This window comes from Camelus dromedarius, chromosome 25 (genome assembly GCF_036321535.1).
Source record: "Camelus dromedarius isolate mCamDro1 chromosome 25, mCamDro1.pat, whole genome shotgun sequence".
NCBI lineage: Eukaryota > Metazoa > Chordata > Mammalia > Artiodactyla > Camelidae > Camelus > Camelus dromedarius.
In genome coordinates this window covers 5,843,057-5,865,774 of record NC_087460.1, presented here as the reverse complement: position 1 = coordinate 5,865,774, position 22,718 = coordinate 5,843,057, and the positions used below count along the sequence as shown (strand labels likewise).

Genomic DNA, 22,718 nt, shown 5'->3' with positions numbered 1-22,718 from the left:
TCCCACTCTGCCTTTGTGAACAGGGACATAACTCTGGCTATCAGTCCACTAGATACTGGGGAGACGTAGCAGCAAAAAATAAAGAAGAGGGATGTATGTGCTATTTCCCTAAATCCTCTGTTTTCTCCCTTGTTAGCTTATAAACTATGATAAGCAGCTAATGGCCCTAAAGATGTCCTCGTTCCTGAAGCCCATGACTGTGCTGTGCCGTGGCAAGGGGGAATTAAAGTTGCAAATGGAACTAAGTTTGTGTGAAAGGAAAATCAAAATGGAGCTGATCTTGCTAAGAGAGCTCTCTATAATGGAGCGAGGGGGCTATTAAAAAAGTGTGACTTATGCACATCTCAGCCTGGATGGAATCTGACCTTTTGACCTGATAAAGTCATCCAAAATCCCTGCCAGAAGCCCAAAATACTTGTAAGGCTCACACCCTGAAATACCTTGTGACATTCTGTCCACGTACGACAGTCTGTCTACTTAGTGAAGCCCAACCCTAAAACAACTCGCAATTCCTTAAGGACAGTTATTTTCTGCCTCACATCGGATTCAGTCACAATTCTCACCAGGTAGCTTTTAACAATCTTACGGCTCTTTGTTGTCCTAAGCCCCTGACTCTTTCTCTTCCTTGGAACATTCTTTTGGGGTTACCCTAATCTGTGTCTCCCTAATTGCAATTCTTAAGACCTCCGAATAAACTCTTTTCCTGTTTGCAGCCTCCTGTATTATTTTATTGGTTGACAGTTGGTAATCATCTAACCTGAACATAGATTATCCTAGATTATCTGCACGAGCCCAGTGTAGTCACAAGAGTCTTTTCAAGTGTAAGTGGGAGGCAGAAGAGACAGACTGAGTGATGTGATGTGAGACATGCAGGCTTTGAACATTTCTCTGCTGGAGCATCCAGGAAAGCCTCTGATAACACCTTGGTTTTCACCCAGTGAGGTGCATGTCAGACTTCGGATCTGCACAACTGTAAGATAATCAGTTTGTGTTGTTTCAAACCACTAAGCTTGTTGCAAATTGTTACAGCAGCAATAAAAAAAAATGAACACATAAATGAAACAGTATTTCAAAAAACAGAAGGTAATCTTAGATCTTTTCTACTGCCCGAAGTCCAGCCAACTGCCAACTTCATTGCACCTTTGTTTGCTAACAACTGGAGAATTTATTGTATCGTGTGCTTGGGCTAGTCAATGAGTAAATGCTTGGGAATCATTTTGAGTGGCAGCTTTTCAGTTCTGTAGAAACGCTATTAAGTGTAATTTTCAAAAAGGTAGAATCATAAGTCTCATGCAAAGATAAAATGAACACGTGTCAAAGATTGTATATAACTTGTGAATTAATGAAAGAACCAGTGAGATGTTAAAATCTGTTCCAAGTGCATTTGAGAAGCCAGCTGTTTCGAAGCAATTTAATAAAGGAATGTGAGAGAAGATTGCTGAATCAGATACAAAATTGGTTAGCATCCTGTTGGATCATGAGCTATAACCTCAAGGATTATCTTTTCCACTACAGGACAGGAACTATTTGCAGGTGTGAGTTAATCTCTGCCTCTTCAGAATTGTAAAGTAACTCAGTCAGTAGGAAACCAGTCAAAGGTACAAACCCAGCACTAGACTGAAAGAACACCTAGTAACATCTTCCTTCTATTTCTAATTTTCAGATTTTTTTTTTTTTTTGACAACCATAAGTCTGAGCAAAGAAGCTGTTAGAGCTATTGCAACAGAATGTGTTCATTAAGGAAAAACATTTCATGGAAAAGGAAGGAGACCTGAGGTTTTACAGAGGCGGGAAATCTTAAGACAGTCATGAGTGAATCTTAGTGGAGGCATGAGGAAGGGCAGCGATGAGTCTTTGAAGGAATATGCAAGAGCAGCGTCCTGACACAAATGGTAAGGGGCTTGGAAAACAAAAAGATGGGGGATTTCTTAAGCAGCCTGTTTTCCAGGAGCACGGGGCTCAGATACAGCTCACTGCTGTCAGTGACTGATTGGATGTAAGACAAGAGAGCCAGGGAAGAGTCTGGGAAACTGTCAGGATTGTAGACTGTAGACTGTTAAGAGAGGAAAAACTTTTCCTCTGCTCTCTTATATTCAGTGACTGGAACCTGCAAATTAAACTGGCAAAAGGCAGATTAACAAGAGAAAGGGTTTGTTTCATGTGCACATCGTTGCTTCACAGGAAAAAAAGTGAAAACCCAAAGAAGCAGTCAAGCCTAATTGTGGAGAAGTGACAAAACAAAGAAGGGGTTTGGGTTTTCAGGGGTTGTCAGTTGTGGGAAGGTAAATATATGGGCAAAAAGAATAGGAGATGAGGGTTATTTTAGAAGGTTTGCTTATGCAGATACAAGTCCATGACACTTTCTATCTCCTGTGTTACAGGTTGTTCTCATATGGGAATGGCGAAGGGAGGCACCTTCACAAAGGGAAGTTTATGCCTTGCTTTTGGGCAGAGGGAGAGGGCAAAGAGTTCCTTCTGAATCTGCAGTTTCTCAATTGCCATCCTTACACCAAATTGGCATATTTGGGGGTGGCATATTCTGACCAACTGTGTGGGTGGTTCCATTTATTCCGGCAGAGATATTGAAGGATGAAAAATCATCGTGTGTTCGGTTTAACATACTGAGTTTGAGGGCTTGTGAGGTCTGCTGGTGGAGATGTGGGATACAAAGGCTCAAGTCTGTAGCTGAAGAAAAAGATAGGATTTGCTGGGGAACTGAAAAGAGAAAAGGAAAGGGAATGTCAACATTTCATCGACGGAGGAAGGGAAAGGAATTCAGAACCCAGGAGTCACCGCCGCCGTTTCTTCTCTTAACAATGGTAATGGAGGAAGGCTTTCCCTTCTCCTCCCTTAAATCTCACTCTTTATCAAGGATTTAGTGGGAACAGGATTGAGAAAGGGAAGCAGTATCAGGAAAGAGCCCTCCCTTAATAAACAACACACACGAGGCAAATTCAGAGTACAGAGAACTTTTCTTCCCTGTTCCTGTAGCCAAGATTCAAATTTGTACCTTATCATCCCAACTACTGAAAAAAACCCTGTTCCTGTTCCCCCATCTCAAACCGTTCCTCCACCACTGAGCATACTATTGCATAGTGTATGTTCTCTATACACGTGGCTGTCCGTGTGCGTTCAGCTAACCCTTCTGAGTGTCTAACTGCTTCAGGTGATGTGCTACCAGAAATCTGTCTTTAAAATCCTAATCCGACTACGTCATTCCCTCACTTAAAATCCTTTCGGGAATCCCAGGGATAAACTTCTACTTCTTTCTGTGGCCCAGGAGTCTTCCCTGATCTGTTCCCTTCCTGCTTCTCCAGCTCCAACCTTGCTTTCCAGCCTCACACTTCCTTTCCCAGGAACACCAGACTACCTTCAGTTCCCTAACTCTGCTATACTCTCTGATAATTCTGATATGTGCTTTTTATCCTGCTGTTGGAAAGCTTTTCCATATCTTCTGCCTGGAGAGCTTTCACTCCTGCGAGGGGTAGCCTTCAAGGTGTGTTTTCTATTCTGGTCAGTAAATCTTCCCCAAGAATTCCTCTGCTCCTACATCACTTGTGTCTTCCACATCTTCTATATCCAGCCATCTATCGATGGACAGTGAGGTTGCTTCCATATCTTGGCTATTTTAAAAAACGCTGCAATGAACACAGGGTTAGTGGACTGTGTGGCACACCGCCTACGTTTCTGCCCTTTCAGGACAGAAGCTCTTATTCTGCCAGCTGCTGGAAGTGTTCATCGCTGACGTTGTGGCCTCTCTGACTACTGCCTTCAGCTGTTGTTCCCCCCACTTCCCGGGGTCAGCCCATAATCAATAACCGGCCAGTGTGAGGGATAAAGACTCTGTCTTCCCGCCTTAATTCAAGAACACTCTGCACAGCCATCTCAGCTCCTGGGCTCCTCATGAGATTTGTTGCAACTGAGCTACAGCCCAGCTTCGCCCTTCATCAATCACAGGTGTTGATCTTTAGAACGTTCCCAAATAAATTTCCTACACACAAATCTGTATCTCAGAGTCTGCTTCCTGGAAAATCTGATCTGAAACAGTGATGTCAGAATTGGTCCAAGAAAGTGGATTTTCTTCTGTGTTTTTGGAGCTGAATCATCAACTGACCAGCTGCTGAAAAGGACCCCATCACCGTGGGCAGGTTACGCATGGATAGATTCTGAGATTGTTAGCAGTGTGGTTGTTGAAATGTTCGCCAACATTGAACTGAAACGGCCTATCAGTGGAAGGAAGGCCGGGGTTAGGCACTGTGTCAGGGATCTGACGAGTACACGGGAAACAGTATTCACGAGGACAGGGGAACTGGATGGCTTTGACGAGGAGCAATAGAGAGAGAATTACATGCCGAGAGTGTTGAATAAGCAATTAAATGCCAAGTATGAAGTCAGAGGGCCTCTTGGAAGGATATAAAAATTCTCAACTTCTGCAGCCTGAGGGCAAGAAAATCTGAATATTGGGCTCAAGGCTTTGTCATAAGAGAAACAGCTCCAGAGAAGGTAGAACTTGGCTGTTGCAGCCAGATATGCCAAAATCAAAGCACGTTTTGGGGCTGAGACATCGGGATGGTGATATCATAATTGATGTACTCAAAATTGTTGAATTTCTAGATCTCCCTGAGTCCTCAGGGCCTGAAAAAGTGCCTATTCCTCCCTGTTAAATGCTATCATTTGTCCCTTGCTTAAAGATAAGGCAGAGGATTTTACTTTGTAAGAAAGTACGTGGAAAAAGACTATACCCAGAAGCTGCAGGATGTATGTGTGTGTATATGTATGTGTATATACATATATATACCATCAGGAGCCAGGAGAGGGCGCACGAGGTAAATTCTGAGGCGCTGAATCCAGGCACCTAGGACACAGGTCAAATAACGGAGAGTCTATTAATATGAGAGTGCTTTCCCAGGATACAGGGTTTTACACCTAGGCAAGGATTCCGGGAGATGGCACAAAATACCACCAGGATGGCTCTTAGGAAGCTTGGGGACAGTGATGCCCACACTAAGAGAAGCGGAAATGAGAGGAGTGCCATGGTAGAGAGCTGAGGAAGGGACCAGATAGCTCAGAGAAGCAGTCGTGCTACGGTGTTCCCCGGGAGGATGCAGAGGGCACCTGGCACTATAGCAGCAAGGAGTGCTTTGCTGAGTGAGGCTGCAGGACCACAGAGAAGCTAAGTGGTGACTGTACTCTGCAGGCATGGGTTGAAGATAGGAGACGCTGTACCACAACTAGACCCTCTGATAGCAGTGAGAAGTACAGGTTCCCAGAGCTGTCAGGAGCATCTGAAACAAGCTGAGCACACTCGTCACAAAGAACAGCCAGGCAGAACAGGATCTGGTGGAGACTAACCTACAGGGAGATATGGAGATGATTAATAGATACACTATCCCTGGGGACCAGATAGATGGTGAGATAGTTTAAAACACGTCCAAATATTCTTGAGTGCTCCTTTTAAAAAGTGGTCCTCAATTCCCTTCCTCTTGAATGTCAGCTATTTTAGTGACTCATTTCTAATGAGTAGAATAAGGCAAAAGGGATGATGTATGACCTCGGAGATCCAGAAATAATAGACATTATGGCTTCCAGCCATGCTGGAAGACACTCAGACAGCCTGATGGAGAGGCCCTGATAGTGAAAAACTGAGGCCTCCCGCCATAAGGAACTCTTACTAATAGTTATCTGAGTCAACTCTAAGAGGATAATCCAACCCTAGCCAAGCCTTCATATGACTGTCCCAGCGGATATCTTGATGGTAACCTCATGAGAGAGCTTGAGCCAGAATCATCAGCTGAACTGCTCCTGAATTCCTGATCCACAGGAAACTTGTGAAATTATATATATATATATAGTTTTAGTCGCTATGTTTTGGGGGTAATTTGTTATGCAGCAATAGATAATTAGTACAAGGAAGTTTTTCTCAACTCCTCTTCAGCATGAGATGTGCTGTGTGTCCCACAGAACGCTATACTTACCCGTGTCAGGGCCAATTATACTGTGTTGAAAATGTACCTATTTGATCTCATCTTGTAGGTATAATGGCCCCCAAAGATGTTCATGCCTTAATTCCTAGTGAAGATGATACTTTAATAGCAAAAGCGATTTTGCAGATGTGGCCAAGGTTCAACACCTTTAAATGGACTGTCCTGGACCACCTGGGCAGTCTCAGTCTAATCACAGGAACCCTAAGGACAGAACTCTCCCTGGCTGGAGGCAGCAGTGATACTCAAAATGTCTTAAAGACTTTAACAAAAGACAAGACGTTATAAACCTCTTAGAAGAAAACATAGGCAAAACATTCTCTGACATAAATCTTAGCACTGTTCTCCTGGGGCATCTGGGGGCACTCTGTCTTTGCTATCCCTGTGTTGTCCTGGGGCTGCCTCCTCGGTGAGTGACTTCAGTACTCTCCGCCTCTCCCTCCCCACCGCCAGCTCACCGGCTCTCGCCTGGACTGCTGCAGCATCTCAGTCATTTCCAGGACTTCAGCTTTACCTTCCTCTACTCCATTCCTCACTCTGGTGCTGGAATGATCTTTCTAAAAAGCAATTCTTGATCGAACCACTCTCTGCTTACACACACACACACACACACACACACACACACACACACACACTCACACACAAACACTCACACACACCATCCATGAGTACACTGAACTACACGGTGAAATACCACGCTTTCTTCCACCTCTTCACGTGTAGCTCACTTTGCCCAAATTTGCTTCCTCTTTTTCTGGTTGTTGCTCATCCAGCTCAGGCACCAACTTGGGGAAGCTTTTCCTGAGCACTCCATCACCTCTGGCTGGGAAGGTGCACTCCCATAGCTTTGTGTTCTTCCTTCTACCATTAGTTTTGGGTACACTGTAGTGTGACTGTTAATTTGCTTGTCTTCTCCCTCCACTAGTCTGTGAGCTCCTTGAGTTCAGAAACCTCATTTTACTTATCTCTGTGTCCCCAGGCCTGGTGAAGTACCTGGTATATAATAAATGTACGTAATGAGTACTTACCATAAGTACTACAATACTACGTTCCACCTTAATGCCGAGTGCCACTTAATCCTTAAAATCACCTTGCTTCTCAAATATAACAGATGTTATAAAAAATAGTTTTTATAATCATTTGAAACATTTTTGGCCCAGATATAACTTCTTAAGTCTTGAGGATCACCACCTCCCTCCATTGCAGAAAAGAGGAAGTTTTTGGTAGGAGCTACAGACCCAAATGTGTATGAGCTACAGACACAAATGTGTGTGTGTGTGTGTGTGTGTGTGTGTGTGTGTGTGTGTGTGTGGTGGGGTGTTCACTGAATAGGAGGAACATTCATGACTGCCATCTTTTCTTTTTATTATTAGTATTATTTATTTATTTAATGGCGGTACTAGGGGTTGAACCCAGGACCACCTACATACTAAGTATACACTATACCACTGAGCTATGCGCTCTGCCACTGAGCTACACCCTCCCCACTGGCCACCGGCCCTCTTTTCTTTAGAGTTCTCTGTTCTCTCCCCAACCCTCTACCCCCCAGCCCCGTCCTCCCGCACCCCCCCCATACCAAAAGGTAAGGCAGGCTGCGGGTGGCCTCCTTTGGGTATGCGCCCCATCTTCCCTCACTCGACGCTCCTAGGAGAGCAGGGCAGAGTCTAGGGTTGAGGAGGCAAGGAACAAACAGTTTATGCAAGCGTGGCCTTAGGTTTAGGGAAATGTCTCTACAGTGTGGACTTACTTTTCCCTGACTCTTTTGGTTAGAATTTCCAGTCTAGAGGAGCAAAACCAGAGTGCAGACACCCAGGGTAAAAGGGTGCAATGACCTAGAGAAACTTCTCTGTTTAAATATCACGTATCTCCCCCACCCCCATCCCATTGCCTCCTCTGAACCTGTTTCCAAAACAAAAACATTGCCCCAAGAAAGAGCTTACCCAGTGGAGCAGGCAAAGGCTGGGGGAGTCAGGCGGAGGCAGGGAATCCTGGCCAGCCACTTTTCTTGTTATCAATCCCTGTTTGCCCTGCAGTGACGGACTGGCTAAACAGAGTCCCTCAATTAGGGTTCTCTACTTGGACACCTCCCTGAATACTTAATTCTTTGCAAAGTCTGGGTCAAAAGGTTTAAGGAAGAAGCCAAAATATGAGTTTTTGTTAAAGAATAATTATCATCTTTATACAGAACCTTTGTAATCCTCAGAAATATGGAGTCAAGTGCACAGATTTTCTTCTCGAAGAAAAGGAAAAATCTTTTTAGTCTATTCCCAAGGCCCTAAATTACATTTTCCCTTAGATTTAACCTCCAGGAAGACATTTTTATCTTCCCTGGAACACCCTCTGTCACCACCTTCTCTCTGGAGAGTCCCTTAAATGGCTAAACCAATGATCCCACCCCGAGGAGATTTCCCAGGTAATCCCTCCTTTCTGCGATTATTGCCAGCCCGTCTCCCCCAGCCCTTTGTCCTGGCACCTATGCATCTGTGAAGTAGTGGGAACTAGCTGAGTTCAGGCCTGCTCACCTGTTACCCACTCACTGGTCAATGAGTGTTAAAGAGAAAAACCACAGGCCCAAAATGGCATCACTTGTGCTAAATCCCATGCCACCAAACCTAGATTTAATACCTGAATGTAACTGCAACTTCAACCTTAATCAACCAGTCTGGAATTTTCTGGTCGGCACAAGGTCATCTGCCTTGAGGGCCCTTTCCATGCCCCAGAGAAAAAGGAGGAAACCTATGTGGTAAAACCCTTGCCATTCCCCACCCAGCACCCCAGAAAGGAAAATGTCCTGGCCTAAAAATAATCCCTTCTTTTCTTTTACTCCCTCGCCTTCTTCTTACACAAACGTTGCATTTTGTGCAACCGCTCGGAGCACCTTCCAGGCACTGGGTGGGACGCCGCCCATCATCAGTCCCCTCACAGAGCCAGTCACAGCTTCACATTTACTCAGTTGTATTTTGTTTTTTAACAAGAGAATTCACATTGAGTGCTGCTTTAAGAGGCAGAAGAATGCTGTCCAGTAATGTTGTAGAGGATGAATTTAGTCTCTCTCCAACTTCTATCCTGGGGGAAGAAACAAAGACAGAAAAAGACATCATGACATTCAGAAAGTCTTCACAACTACAGAGGAGCTTTTTCCTGTCCAGGTAAAAACTAACAAAACACATGATGAGGTTACTATGAGTAGTGTTATCTCAGGGAAGTAGGGTCAAGTAATCTTTACCTTTGTCTTAGTATTTTTGTATAAAAAGGACATATAATGTAATAATTAGGAAAATTTTCGGCCAGAAAAAAGACACTATTTTAAAAAATCACATAGAACCCCTCATATGAAAGCCACTATTAACTTTTTCTGACATAAGCTGTGGAGATGATTATTCTCTCTTCAACAGTTTAGGATATATTGTACAACAACTATACCTCAATTAAAAAAAAAAGTTTGGCACAAAAAAGGAAAGTCTACTTTATCAAAAATAAGCTTCCAAAAGATACAAACATCATAACAGTAACTCAGAAGAAGCTCTCCCTAACTTCTGAGTACTGCCACCGCCCCCCCCCCCACCCCCCAGAAGCCCAGCCTGCCCTCTTCTGGGCTTACCTCACTCACAGGGATCGGAATACTGAACTGTGGCCTGTTCATCTATAAAATGAAATGACATAAATTATTATATTGCAGGCCTCATACGTACAGAGAGAGAGAAGTACTTCATAAAAGCTGCTGCTTTAACCCTCTTCAAAGGATTTCTACAGATTATGAGCATATTCAGAATTACAGCAAGGTTCCAATCTGCATGCTTGTGGTAAATTAATAATCACAGCAAGAATATTAAGAATAGTTAGCCCTTAACCTGAATCTGAAAAAGAATATATATATGCATGTGTATATATAAAACTGAATCACTTTGCTGTACACCTGAAACATTGTAAATCAACTACAGTTCAATTTTTTTAAAAAAGAATAGTCCTTAGAGAACATTATTCTTTCAGTCTACGGACCACATTATATAAAATATGTCTAGTGCAGAAGACTTTTGTAAACAGCATATAATTTAATTAAAATGTTTTAGGAGAACAGATAATAAAATTATGTGTACTTGGCTTGGAAAGGAGTATTTGTTAAAATGAAGAGCGTTATCATGAAGGAGGCAGAAATACGCTGGGAGACGCAGGGAGGTTTCAGCCCTCACCTGGGAGGTAGTAGTCATAGACTCTGACGGTTGCTGGTTTGAGGTTGGTGACCAACACGCCTTGGTTGACGGTGAAGGTATAGGTCTGAGTCTCCTTCCGGAGCTGTGGGGAAGGCAGACAAACATCACATTACAACAGAAGTGAAAAATAACACTCTGTATCTCCATCACACCGAAGAGTGTCTGGCATCTACTAGCTGCTCAATCCATGTTTGTTACAAAGGTGGATAGGTACATGGAGAATTTAAGACAATTGTATACATTAATCCAATACAACAAGAAAATAAGATCCATGTTATACATTTAGATGTGAAGCTATAAATGCTTAATTGGAAAAGATTTCTAAAGGCATTTCTTTAGGTATAGTGCTTCTAAAAGAATGGTCCAGGAACTCCGAGGGAGCCCCAAGACTGTATCTGGCGGTCTCTGAGATAAGAATTATTTTTGAATGATACTAAGACATTATTTGCTTTTTTTCACTCTCATTCTCTTTTGTTGTACAAGTGTAAGGGGGCAACTTGATGTGTGATATTGCAACGGATTGAATGCAGAAGCAGACGGGAGACTTTCACTCTCTTAGATTAAGCTAGACGTTAAAGCAAAAAAAAATGTAAAACAATCTGCTATTCTCACCATTTTTTTGTTCTTTTGGGAAATACATTTTTCATAAAATGTTATATTGAAATATAGTGATTTTATTATTGTTGTTTTTAAGTGAATAAATTAATATTTTTCTCACTTTTCATTTTTAATAAGACAAATGTCAATAGATGTAACTCACATCACCATAAGCTCCTTGAGGTCACTTAAGAGTATAGAAGGGTCCTGAGAAAAAAAATCTTTGGAACCACTGTTCTTGTCGATCATTTAGTCACCATAAAGATTTAAAGTAAATGACTAATATAAACCGAAAGAAAGCTGCGATAGCAGCCTTAGTATCTGACCAAATAGAATCTAATGCAAAAAGCAAAACAAAACAAAAATTGTGTGTGCGTGTGTGTGTGTATAAATCAAAGAAATATATATACATAAAACACACATATATACAATTAGTGTAAAAGAAGGACAGTAGATACTAATAAAAGGAAAATTGAATAAGGTATGTTCATAAACATATACAGGCCTAAGTATATAGTAGAAAAACATATCAAGAAACAGCTGACAGAATTGCATAGATAAATGGATAAGGAACAAATCAACAACTGTAATTAGAAATTTTAATAGAACTTTTTCAAAAACTGATAGATCAAGCAGAAAAATAAGCAGAGATAACAAAGGCATGAACAGCAGAAAGAATGATGCTGGGCGTTTAGATCTAGGTCAGAGTCTTAACCCAGCAGAAGGAAAGGACGTTGTTTTGGAGCACACAATGACCATCTCCCAAAAAGACCAAATATGCACGACAGAAACTTCAGTGCATTTCAGAGGCTCACTATCATGGTCTCAGTCCATAAAGCAATAAATTAAGAAATCAGTAACAAAAGGATGGCTTTAAAAAATCCCATGCATTTCAAAAAAAAATTAAGATACAGAACTAAATGGTAGTAAAAACAAGGCTTGTTGAAAATTGTGGGACAAAGATAGGATGTACTTAGAGGGAAATTTATAGTTTAAATTTATCAGAGAATAAGAAAGACTAAAAACAAACAAACTCAGCATTCAACTTAAGAAGTTGGAAAAAAAATTATAGAAAATATCCCTTCCCCCTCCATTAAGCCCAAAATAAAGAAGAAAGAAATAATAAAGGAAGAAATTAATGAACCAGAGCACGAAAACCAAACAAGCAAATAACAAAAAACAACAGAGAAGAGGAATAAAACCATAAGTTACTTTTGTTAAATGTGAATAAGATCATTCTCCAATGAAGCTGATCAAGAAAAAAGGAGAGAAGATACACAGGAAAAAGGAAATAATCACAGATGTAATTGGCTTTTAGACTGTCAGACTTGAGGACTCAAGTCAGAAGCTGACACCCACTGGCTGGATACATTCCCTGATGAGCAAGCCACTGCAGTCTCAGGAATGGCATCGTGGGAATTAGAATCCCCTGGTTCTACTCTCAGCTCAGCCACTGATAAGCGGGATGACTTGACAAGCACTTTCTCTGTCACTTCAGCCTCAGTCTCCTTACGTAGAAGGAGGGTGGTTATGAAAGCACCATAAACTTTGCAAAACTTTTAAATAACTACATCACAGTTCCAGAGTTGTTCCTGATAGACTAAACAGAGTTGTCTCAAAAGAAACTGTACAGGGTTCACTGAAAGGAACAACCCCCCAGCTCCCCAAGAGATAAGAACCAGGATGTCAGCCCCAGCTCTCCGGCTGGCACCAGAGTCTGCTATTAACCACTCTGTTGTTCTCTGGAGCAGTAATACTGCATGGGACTAAAGAGCATTTGAAATGCGGCCATTCAGAACTGAGATGTGCCATCAGTGCAAAACACGTACTAGATTTCAAAGATGTAGTAAGGGAAAAAAAGGAATGTAGATACCTCATCAACCCTTTGTATATTAATTATATGGTGAAGTTTTTAAAAATTGGAGGTATATAAAGTTGAATAAAATATATAATTAAAATTAATTTTATGTTTCTCTTCGATTTTTTTAATGCGACTACTAGAAATGTTTAAATGACATAGAGGGCTCCCATTTTGTATCTCTTTGACAGTGCTGCCCTGGAGACACACAAGGGTAATTTATGGTACACCAACATGGAGGCAGAGTTCATCTCGTGGCTGTGGACTCACTCCCCCAGGTTCCTCACCCTCGTGTATGTGACACTAGAATATGCAGATTAGAAGGGAAGCTGCAAAGATACATAAGCAGTCAAGCTCTCTGGTTCGGTTCCTGATACCTACCTCTTCCAAGTAGATGTTAAGTGTGTCAGTTCCAGATTCAACCTTCTTCACCAGTGGTTGCTGGAGAAGCTGAGTAAGAAAGAAGAAAAAGGAGACTTAAAGCCAAAGCCTTCTCTATATCCTAAGGTTGTCTTCCAAAGCTCTGCCATGATCAAGGAAACAATAAATACTGTGGAAAAGGTAAGAAAAAGGAACCAAGACAGTAACAGTTTCCATGTCATATATCTGACGCACCTTTGTAGCCCATTTAGATAACATGGTCATGAGTTGTACATACCAACCATGATGCTCACAGTGGGAGAGTACAGCTCAGTGGTAGAGCGTGTGCTCAGCATGCATGAGGTCCTGGGTTCAATCCCCAGTACCCCCATTAGCTAAATAAATAAATAAATAAACCTTATTACTTCCTCCACCAAAAAAAATAAATAAATTTTAAAAATAAAATAAGAAATGAAAAAAATAAATAAACCATGATGCTCACTTCACCAGCTTTTTAATGATAATGTTAGGCCCCCTCAGAGCTAGTCAAATGAAGAAAGCAGAAGTGACTTACTAACTGTTTGGTGCCCTCCATGGGACTGAATCCGGAAAGCATCTTTACTTCCACAATGGCCATATTGGAAGAGCTGCGACTCCCCACGTAACTGAGGGCAGAAAGAAGCAATCCTGTATGAGCCCATTATCCTCCCTCTCAGCACGCTCTGTGTCACACACACACACACACACACACACACACAGAGCTCAGCCTCTAGGACCTAGGTGCCACTCCCCCACCCCCAGTTTCCTCACCTGGTGTGGACAGTGAGAGTCAAGCCTCGAGGTGAAGTACGCTGCTCACACCGAGCTTTCCCCATTTCCACACTAAGACTAAAGGCCTGCACACTTTTAGGAGGGAGAATATTGTATCTCAGCACCGTCTGGTAGGAAGAAACAAAGAATCAAATCAGATTTGAGAAAAATTTTAAAGACTGTACAATTCAAACTACTTTCCTCGCAAATAAGGTAGATAGAGAGAAGGTTCCATTGGAGGCAGAGATGCCCTCGGACCCTCCTTCCCAATGCACACGCGATCTCCTGGATCCCTGCTTACCTGCACATAGACACAGCCGCGGCCTGAGGCCTCCATGGTGTACACACCAGGGATACTGGGCAGAGTCTCCTGCTGAAGCACCAGCCGGTTGGCAGCCTGCACGTTGAAAGTGCGCTGGAAATTCTGAGCCGATTTTACTGCCAGGTTGACTCCCTCAGACGGCACGTAGGCAGTCGTGGCATATTTGGCAAGAGCTTGGAGAGCGACTACAGTATCCTGAGGGAGACAATCAGGCATGGGCTTACCAATTTGCGAGCCACTGGAATTAACCTCAAACAAGCCGCAGCCTACACGTCTGGTGGATGTTCACTGACTTGGATGATACCTCTTCTGAGTATCTAGGAACCACGTGCACCAACGCTGGGGAAGCTGACAGAGAATTCATGTCTTGCCTATATAGGAAATCGCCATCAAGTTGTTATTGAACATACACAGGTCATTAGGCTAATCTCAAATATTCATATTCAGCAACAAAACCCAGCTTCAGAATGGGCTATTGTTATAAGTGAGTGGATCACTGTTCAGTATATATTCTGCAGTTTCCTTATTTGGGAAGGAAATGGCAGTAACTTGATAACCCTAAAAATTGCATGTTCTCCAAAGTTATTTAACTGTGTAATGATCTTCTAAGGCACAGATTATTGGGAATCCTCAGAAAATCCTTCCTTGAAGGACAAGGCTTCTTAGCCATCATACCATGTGACAATCTTTTCTTCATCTGGGAATAAGACGGACAAACTGTCTCTAAAAGAGCATGGCATCATGTAAAAAGTTTGAGCCTTTCTATTCTGAAAACTTGATTTATACAAATTACAACTGGGGGAAGGAAAAAAAGAAAGTGAAAGAAAATTGTCACACGTCACTCTTTGTGACAAGAATAGAAATAAGACTTTCTATATGCTTGAAACTTTATAAAATATCTACTACAGAATAAAGGAACCCCACCTCTTCCTATCTCAAATAAAAAGCTTTATTTGGACACCACACTATCACATACAAATAGTAAGACAGGCCACCAACCGAGAGGGAGCTGTGAACATGTTATATCTGTGCAGCTTGGCCATCTACAAACAACTTTTTTGCCTGCACTCTGTGAACTGGAGCCAAGGAGGGTTTTATTGCTAGACATGTGGAAATAGTTCAAGGAATGGGACCTCACTATCAGCTGAAAACCAAAGTGGGTGATACTTATAATAGACAAGGATTTTATTGAAAACCAACTCCGACATATATGTGTTGCTGAAAGTTCTAAACATTTTATCCACTGCTTTCTAAAATTATTTAACTATTTAGGGAGGGCGCAGCAAGAAGGAAGACTTCCCTGATCTTTGACCAAGAATCTCCCTGAAAGAATGAAGAATAGTACCATATAATTTGTTTTTTAATTTTTTATGGAGGTTCTGGGGATTGAACCCAGTACTTAGCACACTCCACCACTGAGCTCTACCCCGACTCCCCCAATTTTTTAAAATCCCAATTAAGTCATTACCATATTCAAGTTTAGTACTCTTGGCATCTTTGTCAGACACTCCATCTGTTAAGATCTGTTCATTTTTCCAGGTCTAATTTACAGATCACATTCCTCAGTGAAACTGGCCATAATTTCAACAAGTCAGGCTATAATCTCTATGAGGACAAAAAATATATTTTCTTGCTTTTCTTCTATATCATCATGACTTGGGAAGAGCAGGTATTTAATACTATTTACAGAACAAATGAATGAATGGCTTCTGTCTTTGTGAATATCTAAGATGGTTTTTATGATGATATTTGAATTTCTCTTACAACTCCATCTTTTTTTCCCCCTACAACCATTCCGCTAATTCAATTTCTCCTTACCCCAACTCAAAGAAATGAAATAGACTCCTTATCTCTTCAAATCCCGCATCTCCCTCCTCTCAATCATCCCATACCCCACGTGACAGATGAATCTTTCTGAAACAAAGCCTAAAAAAATGAATAGTTCCTCAGAATTAGGCACAACCTGAGTCTGATATACAAGGCTCTTCGTAATATGAAGCAACCCTACCTTTTCAACTAAGCCCCATGATGCCTCAGCTAAACCAGTTTTCCCAACAGCCATTCTACAGTTTTGCAAATGGGTGTCTCCATTCATACCATTCCCTCTTCCTTTCAGTAGCTGCATCCCGAAACTTTACATGTGCTTTTAGATCTACCACAAACGCCATTCCCCCGGGAAGATTCTTCTTATCCCTCAAGCTGATGTGAGCTCTCTCTCCCTTTTGTAATATAGCATTTTGTACCTTTTGCATCTTCGTTCTATAACCAGACTCTGCTTTGTAAATGTGTACAAGTTTTCCTCATGTTTCCTGCTAGATTGTAAACTTTTTAGAGTAGAGACTATATCTTATCAGCTTTTCAATATCTGGAATTAGTAGAAGGAGGTATGCCCATAAAATCTTGCCTTTATGCTTACAGACCCCATAGTTGGCTTTCTAACTTGTGACTATGTAAATTTAGCCACAATTATAGATGTCCTCTTTACATGTAAAACAAGGATCGCATGGTGTTTCGTTCTCTAGAAAGGAAGAATCTTAAATGCATATAGTACTGTTTACGTGTTCATATGGTCCAATTTTATGAATCTTTCTATATATTGTTCAAGTGCTTGTTCTCCATTTCTGTAGAATTATTAGTCCCTGGACCTAGAGGGCAAGGGCGAGTTTTTCCTCTCTCTCCACGCAGGATCTAACCCTACCTGACAAGCAGGAGTAGGACAGCAGGCTATTCACCTGAGTGGAAGAGAAGCCCCCATATGCATTTTGCTGCTTGACCAACCAAGCCACCATGCCAGTGGCCTTGGCTATTTCCTTTTGAGTCAGGCTGGCTTTGCTAAGCCAGGCCAACAACACATAGGCCGTCAGCTCCACATCTACAGCCTCATGCTCAGACCAAGGGCTTGCATTCGATGACCAAGTAGGTTTCTGGCTCCAGTGAATGGACTCTCCTATGGAGAAAAAAAAACATAATTAGGAAGGTCTTGGAAGGAAATGACTCTCCCATATTCATTTTGTAAATGCTATACCTTAAATCAAAAAAGGTACCAAACAAAAATTAATGATGAGTCAGAAAAATATTCTTCTCAAATCTTCTGATTTATTGGCCACCAATGTATATGCAAGGATGCCTCTGTGTGTGTGAGTGTGTGTGTGCACACCCACATGTAATTGCCCAGGGTAACGCCAGGCGCATCAATAAATGCCTCCAGCAATGACCTCCTAACCACCCTTGTTAATTTATAAATTCTAATGCTAATGGAGATAGGAAAGTAGAAACTTCTTATAAGAATCTTATGTGTTTAGGGGCAATTTTTTTTTTTTTTTGGCTCACAGAATTTTATTAACTTCCAACATTTATTTTACTTAATCAAAGGTTTAACATTTTAAGAATGAAAATGGCAAAACATGCATCAGAACTCTGAAACCACAGAAGAAATGCTCAGGAGGGCACGCAAATGGAACAGGAGACCAAATCCAAGCTCTGTGGCAGCCAAGACGGCAGAGAGCCTGAAGACAAAGAACAGCAGGTGGAAACGAGGAGAGTGGAAGCTAGGACGTCTAATTAAATATGAGTTTAGAGATAATAAATACATTGCCCACAGGAAGCAACCTAATTGGAAGAACATGAAAGAAAACATGTGAGCCTGCAGTGCGAGGTAATGGAGAAGAGATAAGCACATTAAGCCAATATTCACTGGAGCGGGTATAAGTCTCCCCACGTCTGAGACACCCATTCCATGGCCTGATAGTATACACAGGCCGAAGAACTACCCAGAGCCCCCAGGAGAGGGCAGCTTGGCAATGAAATTCATAAAAATAAAAGCTGAGATTAAATTGCTGCCTGGAAGTATGATTTTAAATAAATGGCTAGGGTAAATAAAATGCATTACTGTTTTATGTATAAGATCTGTTAGAATATCGGATATTATTCTAAATACATCCAAAAGTTTGAAAAGGAGCTGGAGAAATCTCTACATTTAAGTCTCACCCCGTCAACCTCAGTGATTTTTTACACTAAAGAATTGTTAAATGCCTGCAAAAGGATGATTCTCCAACGCCAATACTTCTTCTGCCATCTATTTCTTTTCATGTGAAAAATATAACATGCTTTTGAGAACTTTCAGGGGCTTTCCTGTGAAACTCTCAACAATGATTTTTAAGACTTAACTTTTACTAAAAGGAATCCTAGAATTGAGTATAGATGGGACTATGGAGACTAGGGAAATTTTGCACATATTTTCAGCATGTTTTCATAATTTCAAAAACTCCTACCATGGCCGACATACCTGAGATGATAGCCTGTTGATCTAACTTTTCAAGAAGAATGTTTCTGATGTCCATCTCCCCAGCCAGAGAGAACGTATAAGCTAGGAGGGCCTGTGTGTAGAGGTTGGTGGTGGAGGAAACAGAATTCTTGAGACACTGCAGACCTTGACTCACCATCGGATCCTAAAAAGTGAAGATGAAGAACTGAATTTATCAGGCATTCCTCTTAAAATGGGAAGTGATAAGGAAACCATTCTATCCTCTTCCGAGTTTAAAAGGCTAAATAGGGACAAACAGTGGTGAATTCCTCTAGACACAGGCATGATCAGAAGAGCGTTAAGCGGAGGAGCTAGAGAAACTCACGTCTTTGGTCTTTCCTATCTCCAGCAGTGCAGCTGTGATGTAGGCAGTCAGCGAGACCACATCATCAACCCCACCCTAGAGGGAAGCAGGGAGACAGGAAGTCAGGCCAGCAGCCAGCACGTGCAAGACCTGTGTGCAAATTGGAAAAAGGTGTCCCTCTGAACAGATGAATTACTGGGGGAGAAAAAAAAAGCACTCCTTTCCACAGGCTGACTGTAGCCCCAAGCCTCCGGGGCGAACTGACTGGACTTAAATAATTGCACAGCCTTAAATAGTAACCTGCAAAAGGTAACGTGAGGTCTTCAGCTCTGAGTGGGTATTTAGGAAACCCATGAAAAAGGGTTAGGAACAGGTTTAAAAAAAAAAAAGAAAAGAAAGGGGAGAGGATAAGGAGAAAATCTCTTTTTTTTTTTTCCCTCTGAAAATAATGTGGTTTTTTATCCTGAAATCTGGATTTTCTTACTGAATCTGGAGCCTCCCCACATGGACTTCCCCTCAAGTAGCACGAAGCCCAGCCTCTTCTCCAGGGGAGATTAGGCGACACCTTCCCTGATTAGTGCCTTTCACAGAAGTCTATTAGCAAGTTTTTGAAAATAACTAATCTAAACGATTATCTTCATTCTACAGATAAGAGAACAAACACTTGAAAAGGTTAAGTACTTTGTTCAGAAATACACAACTAATAAGCTGAAGGACTGGGACCTGAACCTGAGGAGTTTAACTCTGGAGTTACTGCTAAGGACAAACGACCAAGCTTGACAACGTAAGTGATGACTTTCTTAAGATTCTGGCCGGCTCTGGTAAGACAGGAGGAGGAAAAATCTCTAGGATCTTGTTCTAGTCAAATCCTGCCTTGTACTTCTCCCTGGTATGGGGGACACTGGTAAGATCCTGCAGAAGGAATCCTGACGAATTTTATACAGAGATCTTGTTTTCAATGCTCAAGATTTGTAACCCAAGCTCTGGAACAGCAATAATGATTCCTCTAGGAAAGCTGGTCTTTCTTTCTTTCCCTGGGTATGTTCTGAACTGAACAAGCTGTCCCGCGGCCCCAGCACCTCGCCCTGTGTTTGGTGGGGAGGGTGGAGGGGGGTCAGGCAGTACAGTGAATGGGCGGGAGCAGCTACTATGGTTCAAATTACCGGAGTCCAGCTACTATGGTTCAAATTACCGCCCTGCCGCCCACTAGCGTCCCCCTTGGGCAGACCCGCACCTTCATAGCTGTGTGAAGGAGCTTCCCAACACTGGCGTAGCAGCCGCTGGGGAGCTGGTTTCCCGCCAGCCAGTGGAGAGCGTCCTGGATGTTCTTGTCATCAATGAAGATGAATTTCTGAGCTTGGCCAAAACATTTGGTGACAAAGGCTGTCAGCCTATATGAGTAAGGAGGGAAATGTGGCATGAAGGGGGATTTCTAGGTGAGGATACAATCATCCTACAGTTTATTCTGGCGTATGATTCCAGAAAGGGAGACAAGTAAACATAATGTCGTAGGAAGTCAGAAAAAGGAAGGCATTAGTAAGCACTAATGGCAGCAAGAACTGGGGAGGGGCAAGGTCAGGGGAAGGAGGCGGGGCTTGAGCAAATATGACGCTGTAGTAAACAGTATTAAAGTGGTAGAGGACAGAGAGCAAGGAGGAGTGGGGGCAAGGCGAGAGGCAGAGGGATAGTTCCAGAGGGTTCAAGAATTATGCTCTGGGGTACAGAACGCATTGGAATCGGGCAATGTTACCATGTGTTTCCATTTCCATCCTGCTCCCCGAAGGCACTGTATGAGCCATTGCTGTGTTTGTACATTAGCTCTCTCTGGTACCCTGGGAAGCCAGAGGTGGTTTTAGATCCCCGTGACAACTCCAAAAAACACCCCCATGGCTCTCAAGGATGAGGGACACTCCAGGAGCTAAACCTCCCTGTCTTATTAACCTCTCACAGGCCCGAGAGCAAAGGCATCCAAGAAGAGTGAACCAACTCACCTATCTCCAAGAAACCCACTGCCCGAGACCTGATTTCCTCAGTCAGCAGCCCTGACTTTTCCAGGTACTGCAGGACGTAGATGATGGGGGCGAACAAGACCATGTTCTGCTCCCCACAGCCTTGTGGCATCTGCACCAGGTTGTCTAGGTTCTGTAGGGCTGTGCCCATGATGTCTCCTGGGATCCAAAAGGAGAGAGAAAGAAGGTGGTGGTAGAAGAAGGAACCTTTAAGAGTTATGATCATTCATTTAACAAACACGTGTTGCTATCATTTAGTGAGTTCCTACTCTGAGGCCTGGGAGACAACAAGTCAAACAATCTCTACTTCAAAGAGCTCATAGTCAGAGGGGCGCACAACTACAGGACAATGCAATTCTAATTCATTGTAAGCAATTACATCATAGTACTGTAATAATGGGTATATACAAGGTGCTGGAATATACAAAGAGATACATAGGCCACCCTAAGGAAGTTCATGGCTTTCAAAAAGACATGTCACTGGAGCTGAGGACAGGTGTAACAAAACCTGCAATACTTAGCCTCAATCTCTCAGTGCCTCCACTGCGTACAAACACATCCCCCTCCAAGTCACCAAGTCGCTCCCAAACACACACACTCCTGATACAGTTTTCCAAGTCATATCTACTGACCCCCTCTGTTTACTTAGCCAGTAAGCCTGACATAAGTGACTCATCTGCATTTTAGTCACTGAGTTGAATTCAAGTGTATAAACTGGTACTGAATGTCAGCCAACTGCAAGAACTGTACTAAGAATAAGAATGAAAAAGATGTGGCTCTTGTCCTCAAGGAACTCTCAGTGCAGTATGGAAGACAGACAGACAGTGAGCTATGTAATACAATGAGTGCTATACCAGAGGGACGACTCAAAAGGAGTCAAAACAGAGAAATGTTAACCTGGAGGGATCTTGGTAGGGGGTAAGGATAAAGAAAGACCCTAACATGTGTAGGGCTTCTACTATGTCATAGATATTGTGCTGGGAACTTTATATTTAATCTTTGGATAGAGTTCTGAGAGATATGTTATTATCACTGTCTTGAAGGGAAGAGAAAGATCAGAATTGTTCACTAACCTTTTCGAGGTCCCATGGCTATTAGATGGCAGAACTGAGATTCTAACCTAGCCTGATATGCTTTTCTACTTACTCCTTCTCCTTGCCCAAAGAAGTGATGTCGCCTAGGTAAATAGGGTTGAATCTTCCTAAAACTATATTCAAATAAATTAATTCCTCATCTTTAAATGATTACTGCAAACATTTTGTCTCCCCTCCACCCAGTTTATAGACCACCTAAACCTATTTGCATAACAAGCTTCAATGACCTTTAACTTCCTCCTGTCCAGACTCTTCTCTGTTTTTAACCAGAGTTCACGTCTGTCTAATCCCACCTGTACTGCACAGGCTGCATTTGTCCACTTTATAAAATAGGCTCTTCTTCCTTCATTGCTTCTAATCTAGTCTGTCAATAATTTTAACTCTGTTCATTATATTCCACTTAAAAATTTCAAAACATATTTATACATCAGGTCCCAAATTAAAATTAAACAAAATGCACAAACCACCCCTTGAGAAATAAAATGAATGAAAATTTATTTGCCTCTTTCACACCTTTCTTCAGGTAGGTCCATATGCTTCAACCCACTTCATACCCTGGCAGCCGCCGGCCCCGTTTTCCCCTCTCGGAGCCCAGCATCTCTGATTGCTCACCCAGAACAGCAACATGAGCCTTGGTTGAATCGGGAACAACATCCGCGGGGACCTCCAGGGAGATGGATTCTCTCACCACTTTTCCTGTGAGAGACAGAGAAAAGGTGAAACAAGAGAAGGCGGAAACAGTGGCGGTTCTCAAGCCCAAATCATGGTAAAACTTGTCATAATCTAGATTTTCCATCCCCAGTGCTTTCTGTGGGATAGAGGCAGGTTTTTTGACCCTATTTATAGTGGTCTTCCCTAAAAATAAATTC

General features: G+C 42.2%; 1 protein-coding gene and 1 long non-coding RNA gene across 2 annotated transcripts in view; one reads left to right on the top strand and one right to left on the bottom strand.

Annotated features, from left to right (window-relative positions):
• LOC105098168 (uncharacterized) overlaps window positions 1–22,718 on the top strand; it is a 27,583-nt gene extending 4,865 nt beyond the window's left edge. Inside the window, exons 2-4 of the long non-coding RNA XR_004134090.2 lie at window positions 19,395–19,530; window positions 20,697–20,801; window positions 22,373–22,718. This is a non-coding gene — a long non-coding RNA (uncharacterized LOC105098168). The remainder of the gene's footprint in view (window positions 1–19,394; window positions 19,531–20,696; window positions 20,802–22,372) is intronic.
• Window positions 8,795–22,718, bottom strand: part of A2ML1 (alpha-2-macroglobulin like 1) — a 33,185-nt gene continuing 19,261 nt past the window's right edge. Inside the window, exons 23-36 of the mRNA XM_064479026.1 lie at window positions 22,462–22,545; window positions 20,738–20,914; window positions 20,497–20,578; window positions 19,981–20,137; window positions 18,768–18,842; window positions 18,425–18,587; window positions 16,872–17,086; window positions 14,119–14,334; window positions 13,818–13,945; window positions 13,582–13,672; window positions 13,029–13,097; window positions 10,172–10,274; window positions 9,583–9,624; window positions 8,795–9,047 (exon numbers count right to left, since the gene is read on the bottom strand). Coding sequence (XP_064335096.1) covers window positions 9,584–9,624; window positions 10,172–10,274; window positions 13,029–13,097; window positions 13,582–13,672; window positions 13,818–13,945; window positions 14,119–14,334; window positions 16,872–17,086; window positions 18,425–18,587; window positions 18,768–18,842; window positions 19,981–20,137; window positions 20,497–20,578; window positions 20,738–20,914; window positions 22,462–22,545 — 1,601 coding nt within the window. The 3' untranslated portion in view covers window positions 8,795–9,047; window position 9,583. The remainder of the gene's footprint in view (window positions 9,048–9,582; window positions 9,625–10,171; window positions 10,275–13,028; window positions 13,098–13,581; window positions 13,673–13,817; window positions 13,946–14,118; window positions 14,335–16,871; window positions 17,087–18,424; window positions 18,588–18,767; window positions 18,843–19,980; window positions 20,138–20,496; window positions 20,579–20,737; window positions 20,915–22,461; window positions 22,546–22,718) is intronic.